Source organism: Trichechus manatus, unplaced genomic scaffold (genome assembly GCF_000243295.1).
Source record: "Trichechus manatus latirostris isolate Lorelei unplaced genomic scaffold, TriManLat1.0 scaffold00191, whole genome shotgun sequence".
Taxonomy (NCBI): domain Eukaryota; kingdom Metazoa; phylum Chordata; class Mammalia; order Sirenia; family Trichechidae; genus Trichechus; species Trichechus manatus.
Genome location: NW_004444127.1, coordinates 3,788,838 through 3,814,114, shown reverse-complemented (window position 1 = coordinate 3,814,114; position 25,277 = coordinate 3,788,838). Strand labels below are relative to the sequence as shown.

General features: G+C 40.8%; 1 protein-coding gene and 1 pseudogene across 2 annotated transcripts in view; one reads left to right on the top strand and one right to left on the bottom strand.

Annotated features, from left to right (window-relative positions):
- Positions 1 to 4,967, bottom strand: part of LOC101361720 (40S ribosomal protein S14 pseudogene) — a 42,095-nt pseudogene extending 37,128 nt beyond the window's left edge.
- NUP160 (nucleoporin 160) overlaps positions 4,920 to 25,277 on the top strand; it is a 44,631-nt gene continuing 24,273 nt past the window's right edge. Inside the window, exons 1-18 of one of the 2 annotated variants that reach the window (XM_023741834.1) lie at positions 5,032 to 5,166; positions 5,439 to 5,550; positions 5,828 to 5,908; positions 10,754 to 10,964; positions 11,253 to 11,475; positions 13,343 to 13,421; positions 13,965 to 14,079; positions 14,886 to 15,044; positions 16,489 to 16,566; positions 17,576 to 17,673; positions 19,414 to 19,498; positions 21,124 to 21,192; positions 21,674 to 21,757; positions 22,235 to 22,405; positions 23,161 to 23,260; positions 23,764 to 23,929; positions 24,412 to 24,539; positions 24,644 to 24,804. In XM_023741834.1, coding sequence (XP_023597602.1) covers positions 5,067 to 5,166; positions 5,439 to 5,550; positions 5,828 to 5,908; positions 10,754 to 10,964; positions 11,253 to 11,475; positions 13,343 to 13,421; positions 13,965 to 14,079; positions 14,886 to 15,044; positions 16,489 to 16,566; positions 17,576 to 17,673; positions 19,414 to 19,498; positions 21,124 to 21,192; positions 21,674 to 21,757; positions 22,235 to 22,405; positions 23,161 to 23,260; positions 23,764 to 23,929; positions 24,412 to 24,539; positions 24,644 to 24,804 — 2,220 coding nt within the window. In that variant the 5' untranslated portion in view covers positions 5,032 to 5,066. Of the gene's footprint in view, positions 5,167 to 5,438; positions 5,551 to 5,827; positions 5,909 to 10,753; positions 10,965 to 11,252; positions 11,476 to 13,342; positions 13,422 to 13,964; positions 14,080 to 14,885; positions 15,045 to 16,488; positions 16,567 to 17,575; positions 17,674 to 19,413; positions 19,499 to 21,123; positions 21,193 to 21,673; positions 21,758 to 22,234; positions 22,406 to 23,160; positions 23,261 to 23,763; positions 23,930 to 24,411; positions 24,540 to 24,643; positions 24,805 to 25,277 lie in introns of both variants that reach the window. The other variant, XM_004387720.3, reaches the window with a different exon arrangement.

Here is a 25,277-nt window from a genome sequence, read left to right as displayed (position 1 = left end):
ACAGTCCAATTTCAGCAAGCAGTTCTTCCATTTTATTTTTGACTGTATGGACCAGAAGTTCTTAACTAGGGTCTATGGATTCCTTAGGGGGTTATGAACCTCTTGAAACCATATTACAGTGTGTGGGGGTGAGAAAAAAATGAATTTTTCTAAGAAGAAGGTTTATCTTTTTCATTAACTTCTCAAAAAGGTCTCCAATGCAAACAAGGTTAAAAATAATTGCTGTAGGCTTTGTCATAGAAGCGTTTGTTTTTAAACTTTCTAACTATGGCCTAGGGAGAGAACCAGATACAAGTAAGGAATGCAGCAGTTCATATCAGGAAATTATAATAACGCTAATACTTCGGTAATTACTTTTTTCCTCTCTGCTGATGGAGACAGAGATCTGGCTTTGGTGAAACCAAAAGAAAAAAAGAGAGAGAAACTCCAATGGTTTGTGCTGAGACCAGAAGGATACGTCTGTTTCCTGAATCAACCAGATCAAATGAGCACTGAATCAAAAGCTGCCTGTGCTGAAGCTTTCCCACCGGTATTTCAAACACAAGCAGGGTCACCCACGGCAGACAGGTTTCATGGAGCTTCCAGACTAAGACAGACTGGGCAAAAGAACCTGGCAGTCTACTTATGAAAAAATAGACCAGTAAAAACTTAGAATAACAGTGGAACACTGTCTGATACAGTGCTGGAAGATGAGCCCCTTGGGATGAAAGGCACTCGGAAGACAACTGGGGAAGAGCTGCCTCCTAGAAGTAGGGTCGACCTTAATAACACAGATGGAGTCAAGCTTTTGGGGTCTTCATTTGTTGATGTGGCACAACTCAAAATGAAAAGAAACAGCTACAAACGTCCCTTAACAATTGGAACGTGAAACGTATAAAGCATGAAACTAGGAAAACTGGAAATCGTCAAAAATGAAATGGAATGCACAAACATCGATATCCTAGGCATTAGTGAGCTGAAATGGACTGGTATTGGCCATTCTGAATCAGACAATCATGTGGTCTGCTATGCCAGAAAGGACAATTTGAAGAGGAATGGTGTCACGTTCATCATAAGAATAATATTTTAGAATCTACCCTGAAGTACAACGCTGTAAGTGATAGGATAATATCCCTATGCCTACAAGGAAGATCACTTAATATGACTATTATCCAAATTTATGCTACAACCGCCAAGGCCAAGATGAAGAAATTGAAGATTTTTACCAGCTTCTGCAGTCTGAAATTGATCAAACATGCAAACAAAATGCATTGATAATTAATTATTGGAATGCAAAAGTTGGAAAAAAAAGAAGGACTGGTAGTTGGAAAATATGGCCTTGGTGACAGAAACAATGCCGGAGATCACATGATATAATTTGGCAAGACCAATGACATCTTCATTGCAAATACCGTTTTGTAACAACATAAACAGTGACCATACACGTGGACCTGGCCAGATGGAATACACAGGAATCAAATTGACTACATCTGTGGAAAGAGACAATGGAAAAGCTCAGTATCATCAGTCAGGAGAAGGCCAGGGGCCATCTGTGGAACAGACCATCAACTGCTCATAAGCAACTGCAAGGTGAAGTTGAAGAAAATTAGAACAAGTCCACGAGAGCCAAAGTATGACCTTAAGTATACCCCACCTGAATTTAGAACCATCTTAAGAACAGATTTGATGCACTGAACACTAATGACCAAAGACCAGATGAGTTGTGGATTGACATCACGGACATCATACATGAAGAAAGCAAAGGGTCATTTAAAAAAACACAGGAAAGAAAGAAAAGACCAAAATGGATGTCAGGTGAGACTCCGAAACTTGCTCTTGAATGTAGAATAGCTAAAAGTGAAAGGACGAATTGATGAAGTAAAAGCTGAACAGATTTCACAGGGCAGCTCAGGAAGACAAAGTATTATAATGCACTGTGCAAAGACCTGGAGATAGAAAACCAAAAGGGAAGAATATGCTTGGCATTTCTCAGGCTGAAAGAACTGAAGAAAAAATTCAAGCCTAAAGTTGCAGTATTGAAGGAATCTACAGGGGGAAAAATTAAATGATGTGAGAAGCATCAAAAAAAGATGGAAAAAAACACACAGAGTCATTATACCAAAAAGAACTGGTCGACATTCAACCATTTCAGGATGTAGCATATGATCAAGAATCAACGGTACTGAAGGAAGAAGTCCAAGCTGCACTGAAGGCATTGGCAAAAAACAAGGCTCCAGGAATTGACTGAATACCAATCGAGATGTTTCAACAAATGGATGCAGCACTGCAGGTGCTCACTCGTCTCTGCCAAGATATTTGGAAGACAGCTACCTGGCCAACCAACTGGAAGATATCCATAACTGTACCTATTCCAAAGAAACGTGATCTAACACAATGAGAAAATTATCAAACAATATCATTCATATCACACACAAGTAAAATTTTGCTGAAGATCATTCAAAAGTGGTTGCAGCAGTAGCTTAACAGGGAACTGACAGAAATTCAAGTCAGATTCAGAAGAGAATGTGGAACAAGGGCTATCATAGCTGAAGTCAGATGGATATTGCCTGAAAGCAGAGAATACCAGAAAGATGTTTACCTGTGTTTTACTGACTCTGTGGATCATAAAAAATTATGGATAACATTGAAAGAATGGGAATTCCAGAACACCTAATTGTGCTCATGAGGAATCTGTACTTAGACCAAAGGCAAATGTTCGAACAGAACAAGGGGATACTGCATGGTTTAAAGTCAAGAAAGGTGTGCATCTGGGTTGTATCCTTTCACCATACTTATTCAATCTGTATGCTGAGCAAATAGTCTAAGAGGCTGGACTATATGAAGAAGAATGTGGCATCAGGATTGGAGGAAGACTCATTAACAACCTACGATATGCAGAAGACACAACCCTGCTTGCTGAAAGCGAAGAGGACTTGAAGCACTTATTGACGAAGATAAAAAACAACAGCCTTTTTTGTTGGCTGGATTACACATACAACAGTATGGATTACACATCAACATAAAGAAAACAAAAATCCTCACGACTGGACCAATAAGCAACATCCTGACAAATGCAGAAAATACTGAAGTTGTCAAGGATTTTATTTCACTTGGATCCACAATCAACGTCCATGGAAACAGAAGTCAGGAAGTCAAACAATGTATTGCATTGCACAAACCTGTATGCAAAAGACCTCTTTAAAGTGTTAAGAAGCAAAGATGTCCCTTTAAGGACTAAGGTGTGCCTGACCCAAGCTATGGTGTTTTCAATCCCCTCATATGCATGTGAAAGCTGGACAAGGAATAAGGAAGACACAAGAACTGATGCCTCTGAATTATGGTGTTGGTGAAGAATATTGAACATACCATGGACTGCCAGAAGAACGAACAAGTCTGTCTTGGAAGAAGTACAGCTAAAATGCTCCTTAGAAGCAATGACAGCAAGACTATCTTTCGCACATTTTGGACAGGTTATCAAGGAGGAACTAGTCCCTGAAGGACATAATGCGTGGTTAAATAGAGGGTCTGCAAAAAAGAGGAAGACCTTCAAAGAGATGAACTGACACAGTAGCTGCAACAATGCGGTCAAGCATTAACAATAGTTGTGAGGATGGTGCAATACTGGGCACTGTTATCTTCTACTGTGCATGAGGTCGCTATGAGTAGAATCTGACTGGGTACCTAACAAGGAGAACAACATGGTAGTATATTTTTATCCAGCCCCGTTCAGCTGAAGATTCGGATTTAATCAAAGTGGTCAGTTTTACCGGACTATGATGAAGAGAGCTAGAGCTGGCGATGGAGTGATGTCAAGGAATTTAAGCGGAGCAAGAAGGGAAACATCAAGGGAGGGACAGTGAAAATGCATAGGAACAATGGATTGTAGGTGGGATGGAGAGTTGCTGGAATTGGTGTCTTAGAGGGAATGAGCTGGAAAGAATACATCAGAATAGAATGAATGAAACGGTGAATGACAGAGAAAGATTTCGGTCCCTGGTAAACACAAGGTTAGAGATGCTTAACAAAGGTTATCATTAAACAAAAAAACCTTTTCTCCTTAAAATTAGCACTTCTCTCATTTCTGAGCATCTGCTCTGCCCTAGATATGGTGTGTAAACCCACATTTTCTAAACATACTCTATAGGCCCCTCTGCATTGACAGCCAAGAGCGAGATCAGGGGTGGAACAAGGGGCGAACTCCTTTTCCGCGAGCAAGTAAGCAGCGCTTAGGTAACCGTAACAACATCAATGAACCGCAGATTACAGCATCAATGTTTAACATGTTATTATGTTTCATTATACAAGCAAACACGAATACAATGTTCTGAAAACATTCAAACAGAAAACAAAACGCTCTTTTCCTTGTCACTGCCTCTCCTCCTTCCACCCCCTGCGTCTCCGAAGAGTAAAGAAAGGGAGATCAGGCCGGTATTCACAGACCGACACCCTACGGAGGTAGACCCAATGCCATCCAGTGGATTCCGACTCAAACCGACCCTATGGAACAGAGTAGAACTACCCTACAGGGTTTCTAAGGCTGCAAGAAGCAGACTGCCACATCTTTCTCCGCTGAGTGGCTGGTGGGTTCGAACCACCGACCGTTCGCTCAGCCGAGCACTCAACTACTGCGCCACCAGGGCTCCTGACGGAGGGAGAAGCGACAGCAAATTAGGGATCCAGAGGAGACGCCCACTCGCACGCCCCCTGCCGACCTTTCCCTTCCCAGGAAGCTCAGTCCTGCAACTCGCGCCGGCGTTTTTAAAATGGAAACATGCCCGGCCCCGCCCCCGGCTCTGAGGCCGCCAGGAAAAGGGCAACGCCCCGCGGAGGCGACCTAGTTCGCCACTCAAAGACGGACGGAGACCGACAAGGCTTCCCCTCCCCTTTTGTCTACTGGCGCGCTCCCTGCCCATCCTCATTCTCTCGCCAACTCGGTAGCAGCCCAGCAATGGAGGAGGGTCCGACCTGCCTGTCTACTCCCCGGGCTTCTTCATCAGTTCACACCTTCGCTCTCCCCGCCCCCGGAAGTGACGACTTCCGCACAGCCCTGCATGTGTCCCGTCGGGCCTCGCGGCTGCGGCGGGAAGATGGCGACGGCGGGAGCCATGGAACGGAGCTTTTTGGAGATAAGTGGGGCTGAGCGCGAAAGGCCGAGGCATTTTCGGGAATTCACAGTCTACGGCGTTGGTACGGAAGCGACCAGGGAGGCCGCGATCTTATCTTTTCTCTCTGGCTCCTCTCATGGGTCCCCGGGTATCTGCCCCCGCACCACTTCATTCTTCTAAGTCCATATTCCTCCGGGCCCTGGATCAGAGCTTCTCTGGTGTCTAGCTTCTTGCTCTTTTCATCCCCTTCTCTCTTTACGGGTTGTCATTCCGTCACCCTCTGCCTCCTCAGCGCTCTCAGCCCTGTCATCCCCAGAGAACCACGTGTGCAGACTGACCGCGCTCCTTTTGCAGGGACTGTGAATGCCGTGGTCGGAGCAGTGAAATACAGTGAGAGCGCGGGAGGCTTCTACTATTTGGAAAGTGGTAAATTATTCTCCGTCACCAGAAACAGGTTCATTCATTGGTAAGTGCCGTGTTCGCGAAACCCGCCTGGAAGGTAGGGGTTGTTCGGTGTCTGAATTTTCGTGGCTGTTTCCAAAAAGTCATTTTCTGTAATGATAATCGACAGTTAGGAAAGGATAAAGACTTTTCAATTTATGTCTGAAGCATGGGAAAAATAAGGAGACAGAGAGTTCTAGGAGAGATACAATCCAGTCAGAACTAAAAGCAAGAGGGAATGTAGTTTGGGGAATAAAGCCCCGAAGACCCGGTTTTAAACATGAACCCATTATATTTTATAGTGCTTTACACCTTCCTTCATTCTGCAAATATTTGTTGAACTTCTACATGTCAGGCATGGTGGTAGATACAGGGATAAAATGGTGAGCAAAAAACAAAACCTGCTTTTATACTGTCGTATGCATGATCTCATTTAATTCTTGAAACAACTGTGAGTTAGATATTGCCATGTTCATATTATAAACAGACTAAGTGTATGTAACTATTATTCATTTATTTATTTTCTGATCAAGTCACTCATTTAATACTTATTTGTTGGCCTTTTACTCAGTGCCGCCACTGTGCTAGGTGCTAGAGTTGTAGTAGGGAAAGAACATATATGGAGCCAGCTTTCATGAGGCAGTTTTGTGGAAGAAAAAATACATTAATGAGCATTATCATAGGCATATAAATACAAATTTTTGTACATGCCTGTAAGGAAAAGTATAGGGGCTGTGAGAGGTCAATGGGAGGACCTAGTTTAGATTGATGGGGCAGAGAAGGTGTTTGAGAAAGTCACAGTTAAGCTGAGATCTGAAGGATGGAAGGTTATCTAGGTATTGGAGAAGGGAAGCAGTCCTTCAAGAAGGATCAACATATGCAAAGGCCATGAGATGGAAAGAAGTTGGGAGGTTTGAGGAACTGACCAAAAGTCTGTGTGGCTTGACTGCAGTGGGTAAAGGAGGAAGTGGTGGGAGAGATGCTGAGACTAGAGAGGTAGGCAGAACTCAGACCACGAAGGATCCTCCTCAGGCCACTTTAAGGATTTTGGATTTTTATCCACAATACATTGTGTGTTTATTGACAGGTTTTTAAAGAGTTACTAACGTGATCAAAATTGCATTTTTGGAAGATTAGTTTACTGTGTGAAAAATGGACTTGGGTTGGGTAGGGGTAATAGAAAAGAACAGTTTGCTTTTGTGATGGACCAAGTAAGAGATGCTGGTGGCTTGTGTTGTGGGAGTGGCTGTGAAAAGAGAAATAGATGTATTCAAGATATATGTGGAAGGTAGATTCGCTCAGACTTGGTGATAGATTGAATATTGGGGGTGGGGGGCGAGCAAGGACAAGTCCCAGGTTTCTGATGTGACTAACCAGATATGGGGGGGGGGCATTCTTGCCATTTACTGAGATACACAAGGTGAGTTTTGGAGAGATGTGAATAATTCTTTTGTATGTACCACATTTGAAGTGCCTGTGCAGTATCCCCATGGAAACGTCAAGTAGGCATTGGGATTTACAGGGCTGAGGTCAGAAGAGAGATAGGCATTTTAGATATGTTAGAGATAAAAATTTCATTTACTTAAGTATTTTTGAGTGTCTGCTATGTTCCAGCCAATGTTTAGGGACTTCGAATATAGCAAAGTCCCCACTCTCATTGAGAGATAGGCAATAAATAACAAAAATAAACAAGTGGAATAGAGGGAAGCAAGGTTAGAGAAAAGGGAAATGCCTACCGGAGTTACTATTTTATATAGGGTGGTTGGGCAAGACCCAGTGATAAGCTGGCATTTGAGCAGAGGAAATGAGGATATCTGGGAGGAGAGCATTTCAGGTAGAGCCTTCCAAGAAAGAACAAAAAGTGCAAAGAACCCTGAGACAGGAGTTTGTTATGTTCAAAGAATGACAAGGGACCAGGAGTCTCAGCTGAGTGAACAAAGAATAAAATACTAAGAGAGAGGTAGCCAAGGGCCAGATCAGGGCTTTGTCGGTTATCTCAAGGCTTTGGCTTTTCTTCTGAGTGAGATGGGAAGAAGCCATTGGAGAGTTTTAAGTAGAGGAATGATATGATCTCAGTTGTGTTTTGAAAGGATCACTGTGACTGCTGCATTGAGAGTAAAGTACAGTATGGGGAGGGTGGAAGCAGAGACTAGTTAGGAGGCTGCTGCCACATTCCAGATGAAATGATTGTGGCTTCCACCAGGTGGTAGTAGTAGAGGTAGTGAGAAATGGTTAGATTTTGGATATGTTTTGAAGGCAGATTTGTTAGAATTTACTAATGGATCAACTGTTAGCAGGGACAAATTACCCAATAAGCAAGGTATATGCACAGGCTTAATTGTGCTTGCTTTCTAATCTGTAGTGCACAATTTCACCTGGGTTTCACATCCGAGACGTGAATCCCAGGTGAGATTGTGCACTACCGATTAGTAAGTAAGCACAATTAAGCTCAAGCGTTCCTTGCTTACTGTAAGCTGCTGCATACCATGCTTACTGGTTAATCCGCCCCTGAATGTAGGGTATACAGAAAGAGAAGCTTCAAGGGTAACCCCAAGATTTTTCACGTGAGCAACTGGAAGCTATGGAGACCGTTATTAGAGATGGGAAAGCATGCAGTAAAGCCATGGGTTTTTGTTTCTTTGTTGGATTTGGTAGGTCTAGGAATTCTGTTTTGGACAGGTTTAGTTTGAGATGCCTGTTAGATATCTAAGTGGAGGTGCTGTGGTAGTAGTCCAGAATTCAGTGGAGAGCTTGGGCTGAAGATGGATTTTGGGAATCATTGGCATTAGATGACATTTAAAGCTGGTACACTGAATGAGTGTTGATCAGTGCTTCTCAACCTCAGAACTATTGGCATTTGGGCCTGGATATGACTCAAAGGCAACTAACAACAACAATTCTTTGTTGTGGGGGCTGTCCTGTGCATTGTAGGATGTCGAACAGCATCCCTGGCCTCTGCCCACTGCATATAGTAGCACCCTCCCCATCCCAGTTGTGACAACTAAAAATGTCTCCAGGTATTGCCAAATGTCCTTGGGGTTGGGGAGGGAGAAATTGCCCCCGATTGAGAACCACTTGTGTAGATGAAGGAAGAGAGAAGGACTGAGCCCTGGGGTCACTCCACCGTTTAGGAAGATGAGGAACCAGCCAAGGAGATGAGAAGGAATAGCTAGGGAGGTGGGAGCTGAACTAAAGAAAGTGATGTTCCAGAAGCTAAGGGGAATAGTCCAAGGAGGAGGAGAGTGAAAAACCTTCAATTGTTGTGTATAAGTCAGGTAAGATGAGAACTGAAAATTGACTTTTGCATCATGGAGATCATTGGTGACCTTGTCAACAACTGCCCCAGCAGACTGGGTGGGCAACAGCCTGTGTGGAGTGAGCTCCAGACAGAAGGGGAGGAGAGGAATTGTGAATATAGAGCAGCTCTTTCAAGGAGCATTGTCCTAAGGGAAGCAGAGAAATCAAGTGGTAGCTGGAGGGTGATGGGGTGTATAGAGGAACAGTATATTTATATGCAGTTGGGAGTGATCTAGAAGGTGCAGTTGAGGGCAGCCACTGTGGGGGAAAAGAGTTCAAGAAACCAAGAAAATGGATATTAGAAAAAGATGGATATTAAAATCATTAAGAATTATGGCAGAATGGTATGGGAGAGTGACAGTGAGCCAGGAGCTAAGGTCTTCGAGGAATGAAAGGCCTGTGTAGGTAACTGCAGTAAGCGAGAGTGGGAGGTAGCATCTGATGACATGAGCCCCAGAGCTGAGTGGTTTGGACAGGGAAGGCTGCACAGTGGTCTAGAAGTGGAAATGGGGAGCAAGCAAGACATCTGAACCCTACCTTGAGTGAAGCCCCACTTCAAGGAAAGTGGTAGAGAAAGCTGCCACTATTAGAGAGGGCTGCAGGGGACAGTGTCCTCAGGGAAGATCCAGAACCCAACTTTACCTAGAAGGCAGGAAGGTGAAGGGAGTGTTGAGAGAAGTGGTTGAGGATACAGAAAATTGTGCTGATGACGTAGCATGAGTTTGCTGCAAGGAGGAGTCTGTTTCAGTATTTTGGAGAAAATGTGACCACAGCAGAGGCAGAGAAGCCTCCTTTGACAGCCATTAACTGTCATCTGGTGCCACTGAGAAGTCACTAAGGAAAAGGCTACAGTAGTCCAAGAAGGGATGGCCGCATAATTGCAGAGATGGAAGGGAAGGAACAGTGTCAGGAAGAGGAAAGCATCGGATTTGACAGGCCCCAGTGCTGAGTGAAGGACATAGACGAGTAAATATGTGCCAGTGGTTTTTATAAGATACTGATAAGTGAAATATAAGAAATCTCTTTCTTAGAGTGAGGTAACATTCATCTTCTTTGATGGGTAAAAACTAGGCACAGGGATGCGGGGTTTTAAAGAGTTTTAATCTGAATTCAGACAGCAGACTTGGTGGCTTAGGCAGAGTGCTTTGTTTCCTACAGGAAATGAGTTTGAATAAAGTTTTTTAGTTTAGTTTTGTTTTTGTTTTTCAGACTTTTTATGCATTTTCTCAAAAAGCGTTTATTGAATGCTAGCAATGTCCCCGGCACTTTGCTGGGTCTGAGGATATCACAGTGCATAAGACAGAGCTTACAGTCATTTATTAATAAACATCCTCCTTCTGAGGAATAAAGTCGAAGTCGGAATAGCTTATCACTATAGAAACTAACCAAATGTTCAACATGCAAACTTATTTGTGTATTTTAGAAATATTTCTTTAGTAAGACATACTCCCCGCCAAAACATACGTATACAAGGGCAAAAACCAGAAAGTTGCTCTTCTTTTATGCTGTTCCTGGTTAAGAAGGTTAGAGGAGGGAAATAACCCACATTTATTGAGGTCAATTTTGTTTGACTCTGTAGTAGTATACGTGGAAGCCATATTCCACTGCAACTAATGAGAGTGTGTGGTGTGGATTTTCATTATAGCAGAGTTTATTGCCTTGAGTATTGATCTCAATAAATGGGCAGTCAGGTTTGGAAATCCCTCTGTTTAACAGGGACTCATATATAATAAGATTTGAATGTTATGTTATGCTGTGTTTTGTAAATCTACGTAATGTGATTTGGAACGTGAAACTTGGTCTGAATTCATTTATCCAAATTTTTCAAATTGGGAGAGTTCACTGGAAACTATTCTGCCATATTTTAATGTAACTGTCAATGAGGAAAAAAATGCATAAATTTTTTAAACACACGTCTCTTTTTTTAACAGGAAAACCTCGGGAGATACATTGGAGCTGGTGGAGGAGTCACTGGATGTAAACCTATTGAATAATGCAGTTCACCTCAAGTTCCAGAATTGCAGCATCTTACCCGGAGGGGTGCATGTCTCTGAGACTCAGAATCATGTGATAATCTTGATAGTAACCAATCAGACAGTGCACAGGCTACTTTTACCACACCCTTCCCGGATGTATAGGAGTGTAAGTTGGTTATTTCCCAAATTATTCTGTCTTCACAGACTCAGTGCTAGAGCAGTACCCTTTGGAATCGAAGGATATTTGGACTCCTTGTGTGTCCTTACGAAACATACTCAGGTGGTTAATCAGAAACACATTTTAAACTGAAGAAAAAAATGTTCATTTTAAAGAACAGCTTTCTTTTCAAGCTTTATGTTTTTTACTTTCAAAGCTTTTGTAGCAATTGAGAGGAACCTAGCAGAACTTGAGTTATTTTGATTTAACAGGTGTTTCTTTTTACTTACTCCACAGGAGTTGGTAACTGAAAGTCAGATGCAGTCAATATTCACCGACATTGGAAGGGTTGATTTCAGAGATCCTTGCAACTATCAGTTAATTCCAACTGTACCTGGACTGTCCCCTAATTCTTCCACCTCAGCAGCCTGGCTTAGCAGTGATGGGGAGGCTCTGTTTGCTCTACCGTCTGCTTCTGGGGGAATCTTTGTTCTTAAACTACCTCCTCATGACTTACCTGGTAAGAACTGGAACTGAGCGTGGATTTAACTTTAATCAAAGAGTGTTGGTGTGAAAACAGACCTTAGAAGTCCAGCCCTATCATCCAATGCAGGAATTGCTTCTGCACTATGTCTGAAATAGTCAAGCATTATGGCTGGCCTAGTGCGTCCCTAATGCTTTTTTTTCCTAAGGATGAGAGTTTATACAGTGATGAGGCCAGTAAAGCATATTGGAGTGCGGGAGAACAGATAAATAAATACAGGGCAGCCTATTCTAAGTCTTGCAGTAGAGATGAGTTAGTTGACTAGCTGTCTACCCTCAGATTGTGGTAGTGTAATTAAAATAATTGAAACAAGGGAGTTCAACTGCTGATACCCTGCTCCAAATTACCACTATCTCTTGCCTGCATTATTCCATTGTTGTTGTTAAGTGTTGTTGAGTCACTTCCAACTCGTAGCGACCCTGTGTATAACAGAATGAAACACGGCCTGGTCCTGGGCCATCCTCACTATCGTAGTTATACTTAAGCCCCTTGTTGCAGCCACTGTATCAATCCATCTCATTGAGGGTCTTTTTTTTACACTGACCTTCTACTTTACCAGACGTGATGTCCTTCTCCAGGAACTGATCCTTCCTGGTAACATGTCCAAAGTATGTGAGACGTAGTCTCGCCATCCTTGCTTATAAGGAGACTTCTGGCTATACTTCTTCCAAGACAGATTTATTCGTTCTTTTGGCAGTCCGTGGTGTATTCAGTATTCTTTCCAACACCATAATTCAAGATGTCAATTCTTTGGCATTCCTTATTCGTCTAGATTTTGCATGATATGAGATGATTGGTTGATTAAATTATCTCCCAGGCCTGCCCTTACCTTTCTTTAGAAACTTCTCAGCCACAGTGATGCATTTAAAACATAAGTTGGATCATGTCATTCTACTACTGAAAACTCTCTGGTAACTTCTCATCTTGCTCAGTAAAACCACAGTCCTTACATTGACATCCAGTGCCCCGCTGCTGCCTCTCTAACCTCATCGGATTCTCTCCTTGTCTGCACCAGCCGCTTGGCCTTCTTGTAATTCGTTGAACTTGCCAGGCACACTCCTACTTCAGGGCCGTCTCCTCGGGTAGTCTTTCCCCAGCTACCTGCTTGGCTCACTCTCTCAATTCCCTTAGGTCTTTACTCAGTGTCACCTGCTCACTGAGGCCTGACTACCTTTCTCAGAGTTGCAACCCTTTTCTCCCCATCACCACCTGCATTCTCTATGCCCTTCCCTGTTTTATTTTTCTCCACTTATTATCATTTTACTTAAGTTACTGAAGCCATGGTGGCGCAGTGGTTAAGAGCTTGGCTGCTAACCAAAAGGTCAGTGGTTCAGATCTACCAGCCACTCCTTGGAAACCCTATGGGGCAGTTCTAATCTGTCCTAGAGGCTCACTGTGAGTTGGAATCAACTCAACAGCAACAGGTTTGGCTTCTTTCGTTTTCTGCTTCCCCTCTGCCCCCACTGGAATATAAGTTCTATGAGGACAGGAGCTTTTTTCTTTATTTTCTTCATTGCTGTGTCTACAGTGAAAGATACCCAGTGATTCTTTTGGAAATAATGAAGTAATTCTATTGAGTGGTAATGTGGGTTACTGTCTTTTAATGGCAGAAATTTCCCCTAGGAGCGTAAAAGTACATTAATATTGATCCAGTAATGATTCAAAATATTTTAGATGTGCTATATATAGGAAAGATACATTCTAAAACTTTGTTAGTATAGAAATGTAGAAGCCTGTCACTTACAAAGACCTTGTTTATGGTTGCATCATTGTTGCCTTTGGGTTTCTCTAAGTATGACCAAGAGGTTCCTTGGGTATCATTGACCTGTTTTCAATCTTGTAGGGATGGTGTCAGTTGTGGAACTGAAACAGAGTTCAGTAATGCAACGATTACTTATAGGCTGGATGCCAACAGCTATCAGGTGAGTGGTGTCTAGCAGGTAAATCCAAGGGCCCAAGAATTTAACCTTTTTGCACTGGTCAGCTCCTATTGTTGGCTCCAGTCTCACTCCAAGGCAGATAAAACAATATCCTGGAAAGGAGAGGCATCTACATAACACATTTCACCTGAGGAAAGCCATTTCCAGGGTCCACTTCATCTGTGATCGGACACCTTAACAGTAGAAACTCTGGCCTATTCTTTCTATTCTCACACTATCCGGTTCAGTCCTCTGCCAAGACTTACCAAATCCAATTTTGTGTGAAATTATTAGAAGTAGGATGTTTTTGATGGTTAGAATAAAATGATTCAAAGAGGAGCAGTATTCCATTGTTACATAGAACTTTTTAAAATTTATTACACCAGTTCATAAATCAAATAAAAATGTAATTCTCTTAGACCAACATATAAACTCTTGCTCCTTTTGTTGATTGTACATTCGTAATTATATCTCTTGAATGCAAATTCTGATGATCAGATTATCTGCAATAGTTAAATTCTAAAACTTTCGACTTTATGTTTTTAGGGGTGACCAAGGGCCTTCAGATCGACCCCTCAGTCTTGCTGTTCATTGTGTTGAGCATGATGCCTTCATCTTTGCTCTGTGTCAGGATCATAAACTACGAATGTGGTCTTTCAAGGTACATGCTACATTTAGAGTTACTGTAAGTTAAAATAGGATTGTGAATTGTGAGAAAATTTAAACAAATCTTGCTGCTTCTCTGATTATCAGATCAATAGGTTTGGAAATTACAGGTCTTTTCCAGTTCAGACATTTTCATTTAGCTTTATTTTTCATACATTTCCTCCCCAGCTTTTTGTCCTTTTATTTTGAAAATTACAAAACCTACAGGAAAGTTGAAAGAGTAGTACAGTGAGTATGCCTTTTGATCAAGAAGAACAAACGTGTTTTTTTTTTTTGTCGGGGTTTTTTTTTTATTGTAATTTAAAGGAAGGTTTACAGAGCAAACTAGTTTCCCATTAAACAATTAATACATATTCTTTTGTGACGTTGGTTGCCAACCCCACAACATGTCAACCCTCTCCCCTTCTCAACCTTGGGTTCCCCATTACCAGCTTTCCTGTCCCCTCCTGCCTTCTCGTCCTTGCCCCTGGGCTGGTGTGTCTATTTAGTCTTGGTTTGTTTTATGGGCCTATCTAATCTTTGGCTGATAGGTAAACCACAGGAACAAACATGTTTTTTAAAATGCAAGTTGATAAATTTGTTTTCAAGATTCTTGATAAACAAAACAGCTGGTGATTTTATCTTTCAGACTGAAGAGATATTTTTCATTTACCCTTGAAAAAACAACTCCTGTAGGACCTTCATAGATAAACTCTAAGCATGCTGGGATAGAATGGATGTGCATCCTTAATAAGGGGAGGGAGTCTGTTTTTTTAACCTGTATTTCCTTTGATGCCACTTATTAACTCTTATCTTGGGCAGGACCAAATGTGCCTGATGGTGGCCGACATGCTGGAGTACGTCCCTGTGAATAAAGACCTGCGGCTCGCTGCTGGGACTGGACACAAATTGCGGCTTGCTTACTCCCCGTCCTTGGGACTCTACCTGGGGGTATACATGCATGCTCCGAAACACGGACAGGTAGGAAACAAATAAGACATGTATCAAGTTTCTCTGAACGTGCTTTGCGGGGAAGTAGCTGTAGACTCACTGAGTCTGTTTAAGCTCTTTGCACCAGCCTGGATGTTTCACATTTTAAGTTGTTTCCCAGGTGATGATGGTGGGTTTTGTGCTAATATGTGAATTAGAGGATCTTGAAGGAGGGCCAGGACGAAAGGGAGGAGAGAGTTTAAAGGAATGTGAAAGGAAAATTAACCAAAACTAAACAGTAAAGAGCCAGGTTGGACGTCTGGGTAAGAAATAGTTACTGAAAGGGATGTAGGTGTTATAGGTGTTGGGGGAACTTAATTTTTAGAAATAATTTTGCTCATCATCCAAACACCTGCTGTTGTATGTTTATGAGGTGTCAGAATGTAATGTAATGGTATAATCCTATAATAAAGAGTCACTCGTTGGGTATTGTGTGTTTGGCACTGTGCCAGGCACTTTATGTCCATTATTAATAGCAAACACTTGGCATGTGCTTACTCTGAGCTTACACACTTTACTTGTATCACCCAGTTGATCCTAAAATAATTCCAGTGAGGTAGGGTTTGTCCCCTTCGCTCTGCTTGAGCTCTCATTCCCCACCTGGGCTGCTACCCCATACGGATGCCCTCCTCACCCTGTTGTGTTTCCACCCTAAGCCAGGGCTTCCCTGCAGGTGGAAGCCCTCTCACCCTGCTCATGCTCTGACACCCCAAGCCAGGCCACCCCCAAATGTGGGTACTCTTCTCACCTCCTTGGGCTCTTGATTTCTCATACCAGGTCGTTCCACCCTGTGCGTGGCTGTCGTGATCACCTGCTTGTCTGACTCGCATGCTGGGACGCCTTGCACATACGTTCCACTCAGTCAGCTCAGAGTGACTCTCCATGCTAGGTCATTCAATACTGCTTCCTTGTGGACAGTTTCTTACTTTATAAGGATAGTGTCATTGTCACTATTAGTCTGTAGTGAATTTTCTTTACCAAAAAAGTTAATTATAATATTACACATCAAATGTTTCAGAGTGTGAAACTTTTTGTTCTCACAGCAGAGTTAATACTAAACATGAATTACAGGGTTTTATTCTTAAAGATTTGCTGACTAGTGTTGATTTGTATCAGGGCCTCAAACCAGTTGGTTCTGGTTTGACCCCCTGCTGAGAATTTCCCTTTCTACCCCAGATAAAGAAACACCTGAGGATCTTGTTAAAATGTAGATTCTGGTTCAGTATCTCTGGGGCAGAAATGCAAATTCTCAGCCAGAGCTCTAACCATTTGAAGCCCTGGTTTATACTGTGTGTATGTTTTATCTCTGGAACGGTGTTAGGATATATAAACTTAAAAATATAAAAATTGGTTTCTGAATGTTAATAACCTTTGCTTAGAAAAGCAGCATGTTGATTATTTCAAGTAATAAATTAAAATCTCGTGTTTTAAACAGTTCTGCATTTTCCAGTTGGTGACCACTGAAAATAACCGGTATAGTCTGGATCACATTTCCTCACTGTTCACTTCTCAGGTAGGTTTATCATCGTTTACATGTCAAACAAGTGTAAGAATGAAGTACTGGCTAGCCCCACAGTGTTGTAATGGGATAGAAGTCTAAAGCTGCAGTATTTCATGAAGTAGGCAAACAAAATTTCATTTGGATTGTACCAGTTTGATGTGCTGCCATGTTTTTTTTTTATGTATTTTACTTGTCCCCTCATACAAATTTAAGTCACCAGAAAATAGTCGATCCTCCATATCCACAGGTTCCACATCCGCGGATTCCACCAACCGAGGATCAAAAATATTAGGAAAGAAAAAAAGAAAGTTCCAAAGAGGAAACCTTGAATTTGCTGCACACCAAGCACTACACTGAATCCACACAAATGAAATGATGTGTAGGCATACCCTGCTGTAGTCTCCCACCATTTCACCTGTCCTCAAGCTCTCTCCAGCACTCCTTGTTTGAGCATTGTTCATCTGGTGTCTCGTTAGTTTGCTACTTGTGTTTGTGTACCCTTTGTTTCTGTGAAAAAATACCTCCTAAAAAGCAGTTACGTGGTCAAAGCAATCCCTGAAAGGCTAAGAGGGAGTTTAAGTGCTGTCTCTGGTCAAGAAAATAAAAACCTTAGATTTCTTGAAAAGTGGCACGTGGCTTGCTGAAGTGGGCCGTAAGATCGGTAAGAGCAAATGGAGCATTCACACAATAAAGCAGAAGCTGAAATTTGTGGAAGTGTTAGTGCTGCCCCTACAACAGCAGAAATGGTCTCTGGTTCATGATAAAGTGCTTGCAAAGACTGAGAAAGCATTAAGTGTTAAGTGTAAGCATTAACAACTATTTACATAGCGTTTACATTGTATTAAATATCATAAGTAATCTGGAGATGATTTAAAGTATATAGGAGGATGTGCATAGGTTATATGCAAATACTACACCAGTTTATATAAGGCAGCACTTGAGCATCCATGGATGAGGATTTTGGTATCTGCTAGGGTCCTGGATACTGAGGGATGACTTTTTTTTTCACATTTCCTCCTAGGAGACACTGGTTGACTTTGCCTTAACCTCCACGGATATCTGGGCCCTGTGGCATGATGCTGAGAACCAGACAGTTGTGAAATACATCAACTTTGAACAGTATGAGTCACTTAACTTTTTCATTCCCTCTCACCCTAAACAATTTCATGACAAGAAGACGAGAGCTTGTTATGTAAAACCAAAGTCAAAGGTGGTCTATTTGAAGAATTGAACCCTGAGTTTGCCTGTTGTTACTGTTTTCTGAAGCACCTTCTCTTGCCTTTTGCATTATTTTTTATCTTTTGGTTCCAGGAGAAAATGAGGATTCTTAGAGTTGGAATGAGATAAAGAATATACCATGTTTTGTTGTGTTGTTGTTAGATGCTATCAAGTTGGTTTCGACTCATAGCAACCCTATATACAATAGAACGAAACACTGCCTGGTCCTGTGCCATCCTCACAGATGTTGCTGGGTTTGAGCCCATTGTTGCAGCCACTGTGTCAATCCATCCCATTGAGGGTCCTCCTCTTTTTCACTGACCCTCTACTTTACCAAGCACGATGTCCTTCTCCAGGGACTGGTCCCTCCTGATAACATGTCCAAAGTGTGTGAAACAAAGCCTCACCATCCTCACTTCTGTGGAGCATTCTGGCTGTATTTCTTTTAAGACAGATTTGTTTGTTCTTCTGGCAGTCCATGGTATATTCAGTATTCTTCTCCAACATCATAATTCAAATATAGCAATTTTTCTTCAGTCTTCTGTATTGATTGTCCAGTTTTCACATGCATATGAGGCAATTGAGAATACCATGGCTTGGGTCAGGCACACCTTAGTCCTCAAAGTAACATCTTTGCTTTTCAACACTTTTAAGATGTCTTTTGCAGCAGGTTTGCCCAATGCAGTATGTCGTTTGATTTCTTGGCTGCTGCTTCCATATTTTGGGAGAGAGAGATTAAAATATTTCTAATCTGGGAGTTTTCTTTGCTTTTAAGTGAAGTCCATTCCTGACACCACAACTTGTGGAAAAATGGCAGCCCCTTTGGGTTCTCAGTTTTCTCATCCATAAGATGAAAAATAGAATGGACAAGTATAGTGCTTCTCAAACTTTTTTTTAAAAACAGGAAACCCTTTTTTAAAGAAAGATACAACGTTCATGGAATTATGTACATTGTAATTCTATAAGTCTAACATAAAATTAGTATTTTATGAGCATGAAATTGTAACCATTTAAAGTGTTGATAATCTATAATTTTAGATATACGTGGTATACAGTATTTTTAATTACATGCTGTTAAAATTTTTTAATGGTTAAAAATACCTTTTAAAGACTACTTTGAATCAAACACTTGTGTAACCTCTGAGATAACCTGGCGAGGATTCACTGGAACACCATTTGAGGACCACTAAACTAATTGAACCTTAGGGAGTCCCTCAAAACCCTAAATTCTAGCATGCATTTCTAGGAGTGGTTGCCCCCAGACTGACCCTAAGCCACACCTTCTAGGTGGCATTTGAGCACAGTGGTAAAATGCACAGGCTTACAGCTTGAATCCTGGTTCTGCAATTTACCGTGAGCTACCTTAAGCCTCAGTTTCCACATCTTGCAAAATGGGGGTAATGTTATGTCTCTCAGAAACTTATCATAAGGCAGATATGGATAAAGTCTAAAAGTTCCCTTAGCATGATGTCTAGCAAATAGTAAATGCAGAATAAAAGTTAGCTACTTGTAGATTTGTGTTTAGAGTTTTAATTTCAGGAAGATGCTGGTGAGAGCACTTCCATAAAACCAGACTGCTAAGAGTAAGCTTCATTTCTATTGACCATTTTTATGTGGACTGATGGGCTTTTTTCTCTGTAGTAATGTTGCAGGTCAGTGGAACCCAGTTTTTATGCAGCCTCTACCAGAGGAAGAGGTCATCATCAGGGATGATCAAGACCCCAGAGTAAGCAATGCAAAGTGGAGTCAGGTCTTTTTGTAATCTACCCTGGTCATTAGTTTGAGAAGAGCCACTTGTACTAGTCAGAACTCTTCCAGCTGCAAATGACAGAAACCCACTTTAAACTGACCTAAGCTAAAAAGAATGTATTGGCCTATGCAGCTGAGAAATTCAGTTGTTACCTGGCTTCAGGTATGGCTGGCACAGGCTTTCAGGGCTTGGTCTCTCTCCTTCCTCTCTCTTCTTTTTTCCTTGTTGGGTTTATTCTCAGGCAGGCTCCCTACCTGAGTGAGCTTGCATTCTGTGAACCCTGCAACCCCCCCAGGAAAGAGAACGCACCTCTGTCCCCAGTCCTGGAATTGGCACTTACCGGCCTGGCTTGAGTCCTGTGCCAATTCCTGACACAGTCACTCAGAATGTAAAGAATAGAGTGTCTGGCCTGCATGAAACACATGTCCAGTCGGGGCCTTGCTGTTGCAGAAAATGATGAAGTCCGTTGAGTGTGGGTGGTGGAGGGATGATTCCCCAAAGAAAAATATGGGGTTTGTTAGTAAAAGAAGGGGAAATAGATTTTGGGCAGACACAAACAATAGGTGCCCACTATACCAGCCATATTGGTAGACACTCATAAACCAGAAATTAGATAATTTCTGTTAGAGATATGTGCTACGAAGAAAATAATTTTAAAAAGTAATGCATTGAGAGCAAAACAGGCCAATCTTCCCGTTTTTGTGATACACTCTCAGGTAAATGGAAGAAAAAGCTGTCAGTGGTTGCCTTAGTGTTAAATGAGACTAAAGATTATAGGCTCTGGGTCTGAAACAATGACTTTGCAGGATTGGAAACCCTACTTTAATTATCTGAAATTGAATATTGCTAAATTTTTAATTCCAAGAGTTTATTGGTGGTGGTTATTGATTGTTATAATTAACAGCTATTGGCAGCTGGCATTTATCTGAAAGCCAAAATCATGTGCTGATTATTAAAACCCTTACTCTTCTCATATCATTTACCACCATCTCAGTTTAGAAGGAAGGAAACTTGAATGAAGGTCCGTGATGTTTGCTACTTACTAGCAAATCTGGTTCATGAGACTAAGTCAGAATGATTAGGTAATGTGAAATTTTCTGTTTAATTTTCTCCATGTCACCACTTGTGAGAGATTATTGCAATTTTTTTTTTACATATGATACCTCTTATTGGTTCCTTTTCTTTTATTGTGTGAGCCATAAATGAGTACTTTTGTGGGCAACGTAGAAACCAGCTTAGTTTAATTGTTCTCTTACCGATGTGTATTACCTCATAACAAGTAAGCTAGATTCTCCTTCATTTAAGATGGACATTTGACAAGCCTTATTTTCTAGTGGAGCCTAGTGAAGATTTCCATGAGAAGCACACCTTTTTCAGTATAGTTCACTTGGCTCACTCAAAGACATTGCAATCTTTTCTTTCAGTCTGAAAATATAACTGCACAACTGCTTGTTATTGCTTAAATGAGGAAGGATAAAATTTCCATGCTTATATGGTAGAAACTCAGACTTTGGTGTTAATATGTTGAATTCTTCCTTCCAGTGTATCCAAATTTTATCCTTTTGAGAATGATATTAATTTTTGTTTTAATGTTCTAACAGGAGGTGTATTTGCAGAGTCTTTTTATGCCAGGACGATTCATAAATGCAGCTTTATGTAAAGCTTTACAGGTCAGCAAGAAAATATTCAAGGTTTATTGAAGACGATTTGATATTTTATTACTGTAAAATTAACATTAACTACAAATTTTTTGTTATACATATATTAAATACTGAACGTGTTTTTGCGATATGAATATATGTGCCATACTGAAGGTGCCAATCTTAGGATGTGCATATTTGACATAATCTTATATCTTCTCACTGAGCAATAGCAGTTTTGCTTACTTTTGCTTTTTTTAATCATCTAAATGTACCCTGTTATATTTCTTTCAGACTTATAGATTTCTGTAGCTTACTGCAATCTATAGAAACGATTTCAAAATTGCTATTTCACTTACAGAGGTTATTTGCACAGTGTTAAGGGTAAATGTGTATTCCGGGCATGCCCAGTCTCTGTAGTAGAGTTTCACAGTGCCTCAGTGCCTTCTGAACTGGAGTATTTCCATTTTGGTTATTGTATAATATTCTGAAATGTCTCTTTTAATATTAGATTTTCTGCCGAGGAACTGAGAGAAATTTGGATCTTTCCTGGAGTGAACTAAAGAAAGAAGTTACTTTAGCTGTTGAAAGTGAGGTGAGATTTGAGTGCAGAAATGGTGATAATTTTTTCATCTTGATATAGGGCAGAGTAGTGCTGAGAGATTGTCTGGATTGTTCACTTGACTGTGTTAGTAAGAAATATAAATGTTTAAACTTTTTAATTAAAAAGTAGCTCTGTATTTGTATAGTCTATGAAATGTAATGCATAAGGAATATTCGTTTATAGCTTAGTAAAATACGGTGAAACCTGAGAGGGGTGGAACTCACTGAACTGCCTTGTTTTTCCGGGCCTTGAAAGTTCTCTGCATTTGACAGCGTGCAGTCTTACTACTTTTCTGTTGCTCGTTTTAGTGGAAAATATTTGTTTTCCTTTGATAGGTTGCCACCTTACACAGCTTCCAGCTTTCACAGATTTCACTGTAATATTGGACAGTTTTGTTCTTTGGAGAGAAAGATCATGAATGGTATCAAGAGTTTAGTTTCTTTTTCTTTTCTTTCCTTTTTTTGCTAGCTCCAAGGAAATGTGACAGAGTATGAATTCTCTCAGGAGGAGTTTCGAAATTTACAGCAGGAATTCTGGTGCAAGTTCTATGCCTGTTGTCTTCAGTATCAAGAAGCCCTCTCTCGTCCTCTTGCCTTACTTTTGAATCCGCACACAAGCATGGTGTGCCTGCTGAAAAAGGTGAGGGAGCTCCTGAAGCACACAGAACTCCTTTAGACAGTTCAGTGGATCCTTCAGAATGTTGGTCTGTTATATGTTATAGTTAGCCTGGAGGACTTTGTATTATATTTTTTTCTAAAATTATAGTTCATTTGTAGTTAGTGTTCAGCATTATTATTTATCTATTTTGCCTTTTACTTTACTTCTTAACTGAAATAACATCAGATTTAAGGTAAGACGTAAAAATACCCGAAGAACTTCTGCATACCCTGCACCCAGATTCACCGTTGGCTAACGTTTTACATTTGCTTTTCCTTCATCTGTACATATATTTTTCTTCCTAATCATCTAAGAGTTGTAGACATAATGCCCCATTACCCTTAAATATCTCAACATGCATCTAAGAACAAGGGTATGCTCTTATATAACCACAGAACAATTTAAAACTCAGGCAGTTTATATTGATAAAATATTATACTGTGTCTATTCAGCTTTTGCCAATTGTGCCCGAAAGTTTTCTTCCTGCTCCAGGATCCAGTCCAAGATCGTGTATGTATTTCATTGTCATGTTTCTTTACCTTAATCTCAAACCATTGTCAGCCTTTCTTGTCTTTCATGACATTGACATTTTTTGAAGACTACAGACCTGTTCAGTAGAGTGTCCCTCGATTTGGGTTTGTCTGATATTTCCTCGTGATAAGATTCCCATCTCTAATTATTTTATGCCTTTAAAAATTAACTGGAAAAAAATGTGACTGGCAAATCTGTATTTCTAGGGATACTTGTCTTTCCTTGTGCCCTCTTCCTTGGTGGATCATTTGTATCTCCTGCCTGATGAGAACCTTTTGACAGAGGATGAGACAGCCATATCTGATGGTAATAGTAATTGTTATACCCACATTTAATTCCCTTCCTACATAAACCCTTTGCTTTGTTTCAAGTGGATGCAAAAAACTGTGATTGCCAATCAACCGTTACTCTAAAGCAGAGATGAAAGGGTAAGGGGACACGGAAACCAGATGACTAGAAATGAAACATCCAGAATGGATGAATGAGAATGTCGATACATTGTGAAAAATGCCACAATGTCACTGAACAATTTGTGTACTAATTGTTAAATGTGAACCTAATTTGCCATGTAAGCCCCAACCAAAAACACAATAAAGTATTATTTAAAAAAAGCATTGATTGCCACTCTGACCTTTTCTGGTCAGTTTACCACACTGTAGATATTTCAAGGAAAGCTGAAGAGACCCAAGCATCTCTGAGAGCACAGATAGATCCCTTGGCATTTAATTATTAATAATTTATTCTAGTGACGTATTTATCAGTAGATCTTCATTGGCTTGCAACCTGAATGTTCACTTTCTCTTACTCAGATGTGGACGTTGCTCGGGATGTCATATGTCTTATAAAATGCCTTCGGCTGATTGGAGAGTCAATAACTATGGATATGTCAGTTATGATGGAAATGAGTTGTTATAACCTACAGTCTCCAGAAAAGGCAGCAGAACAGATTCTGGAAGATATGATCACTATTGATATGTAAGGAGAATTTAGGGTAAAGTGCATTTCCTAATGGAAATTCAGCAATTTTTGGTGCCAACATCAGGTTGTCAATGTATATTCAATTATGTTTCAAAGAAGGGCTTAAAGTGAGCTGCCAGGATTCTAAGTAGATGTTTCAGCTTTTAAACAGAAGATCTAGCACATGACTTCAGGTCTGGAAACAGACTCGGAAAACACGGTCCAGCTACTAACTATAAACTGGGCTATAAATTCTAAAAGTAAAATTGTTTTTCTCACATTCATTTTGTTTGTTATTTCTGAAAAATTGAGGGGAAATTTGTTACGTGCAGTAAAAGTATCTTGTATGCCCCCAGAGTGTTTATCTCAGCTTTTTAAAATATAGCTCCTTTATTATGTGGCTGGTTTTCCTGTTTCACAGAGCGTCTAGCTTTCAGGACACATAGAGCACGTCTTATGTATTCTCAGTTGTAATAGGAGTTTTCTAATTGTACTTATAGAGAAAACGTGATGGAGGATATTTGTAGTAAACTGCAAGAGATTAGGAACCCAATCCATGCCATTGGACTTCTTATACGGGAAATGGATTATGAGACAGAAGTAGAAATGGAAAAAGGATTCAATCCAGGTAAATGACAAAACAACAAATGGGCCTCTTTGATTTAGAGTCAGCAGTGATACATTTAACTCTTTTTTGTTGTTGTTGTTTTGTTTGTTTTTTTCTTATTACAGCTCAACCTTTGAATATTCGCATGAACCTTTCCCAGCTCTACGGTAGCGGCACAGCAGGGCACATTGTGTGCAGGGGTGTGTGTAAAATTGCCAGTACTCGCTTCCTGATCTGCAGAGACCTTTTGATCTTACAGCAGCTGTTATTGAGGCTAGGAGATACAGTAAGTACTACTTGAGGAAAACTTACGAAGTCTAAAATCTAGTTTGGACCTAAAGGCACGTTGCAGAATATCAGCTCTGTGAGCACAGAGACTTTTGTCTTTGCTTACTGCTCTGTCCCCCATGCTTGGCCCTTAGTACTGCTCTGTAAATACTGGTTAAATTAAGAATGAGTGAACTTTGTAACCTAAAATTACAGATTAAGAACATATATGAAGCAGATTGTTTCACTGTTTACCTTTGCATGTAGAGTGGTGGAAAGATTTCCCAGATTGGTTCCCTAAAGCTATACTACTACTTTGGGTGTGATAGCAAGGTTACCACTTAGTGTGGAGGAGAGAGAAAGAGGAGGAAAAAGAACTTCTCTTCCATTTTTTCTACACAGAGCTTACCCTGGGTACAATTTTGAGATTGCAAAGTTTGGGGTTCTCCCAACTCTTTCTGTGCTTCTTTTTCCATTCTATTCTTCTTATGC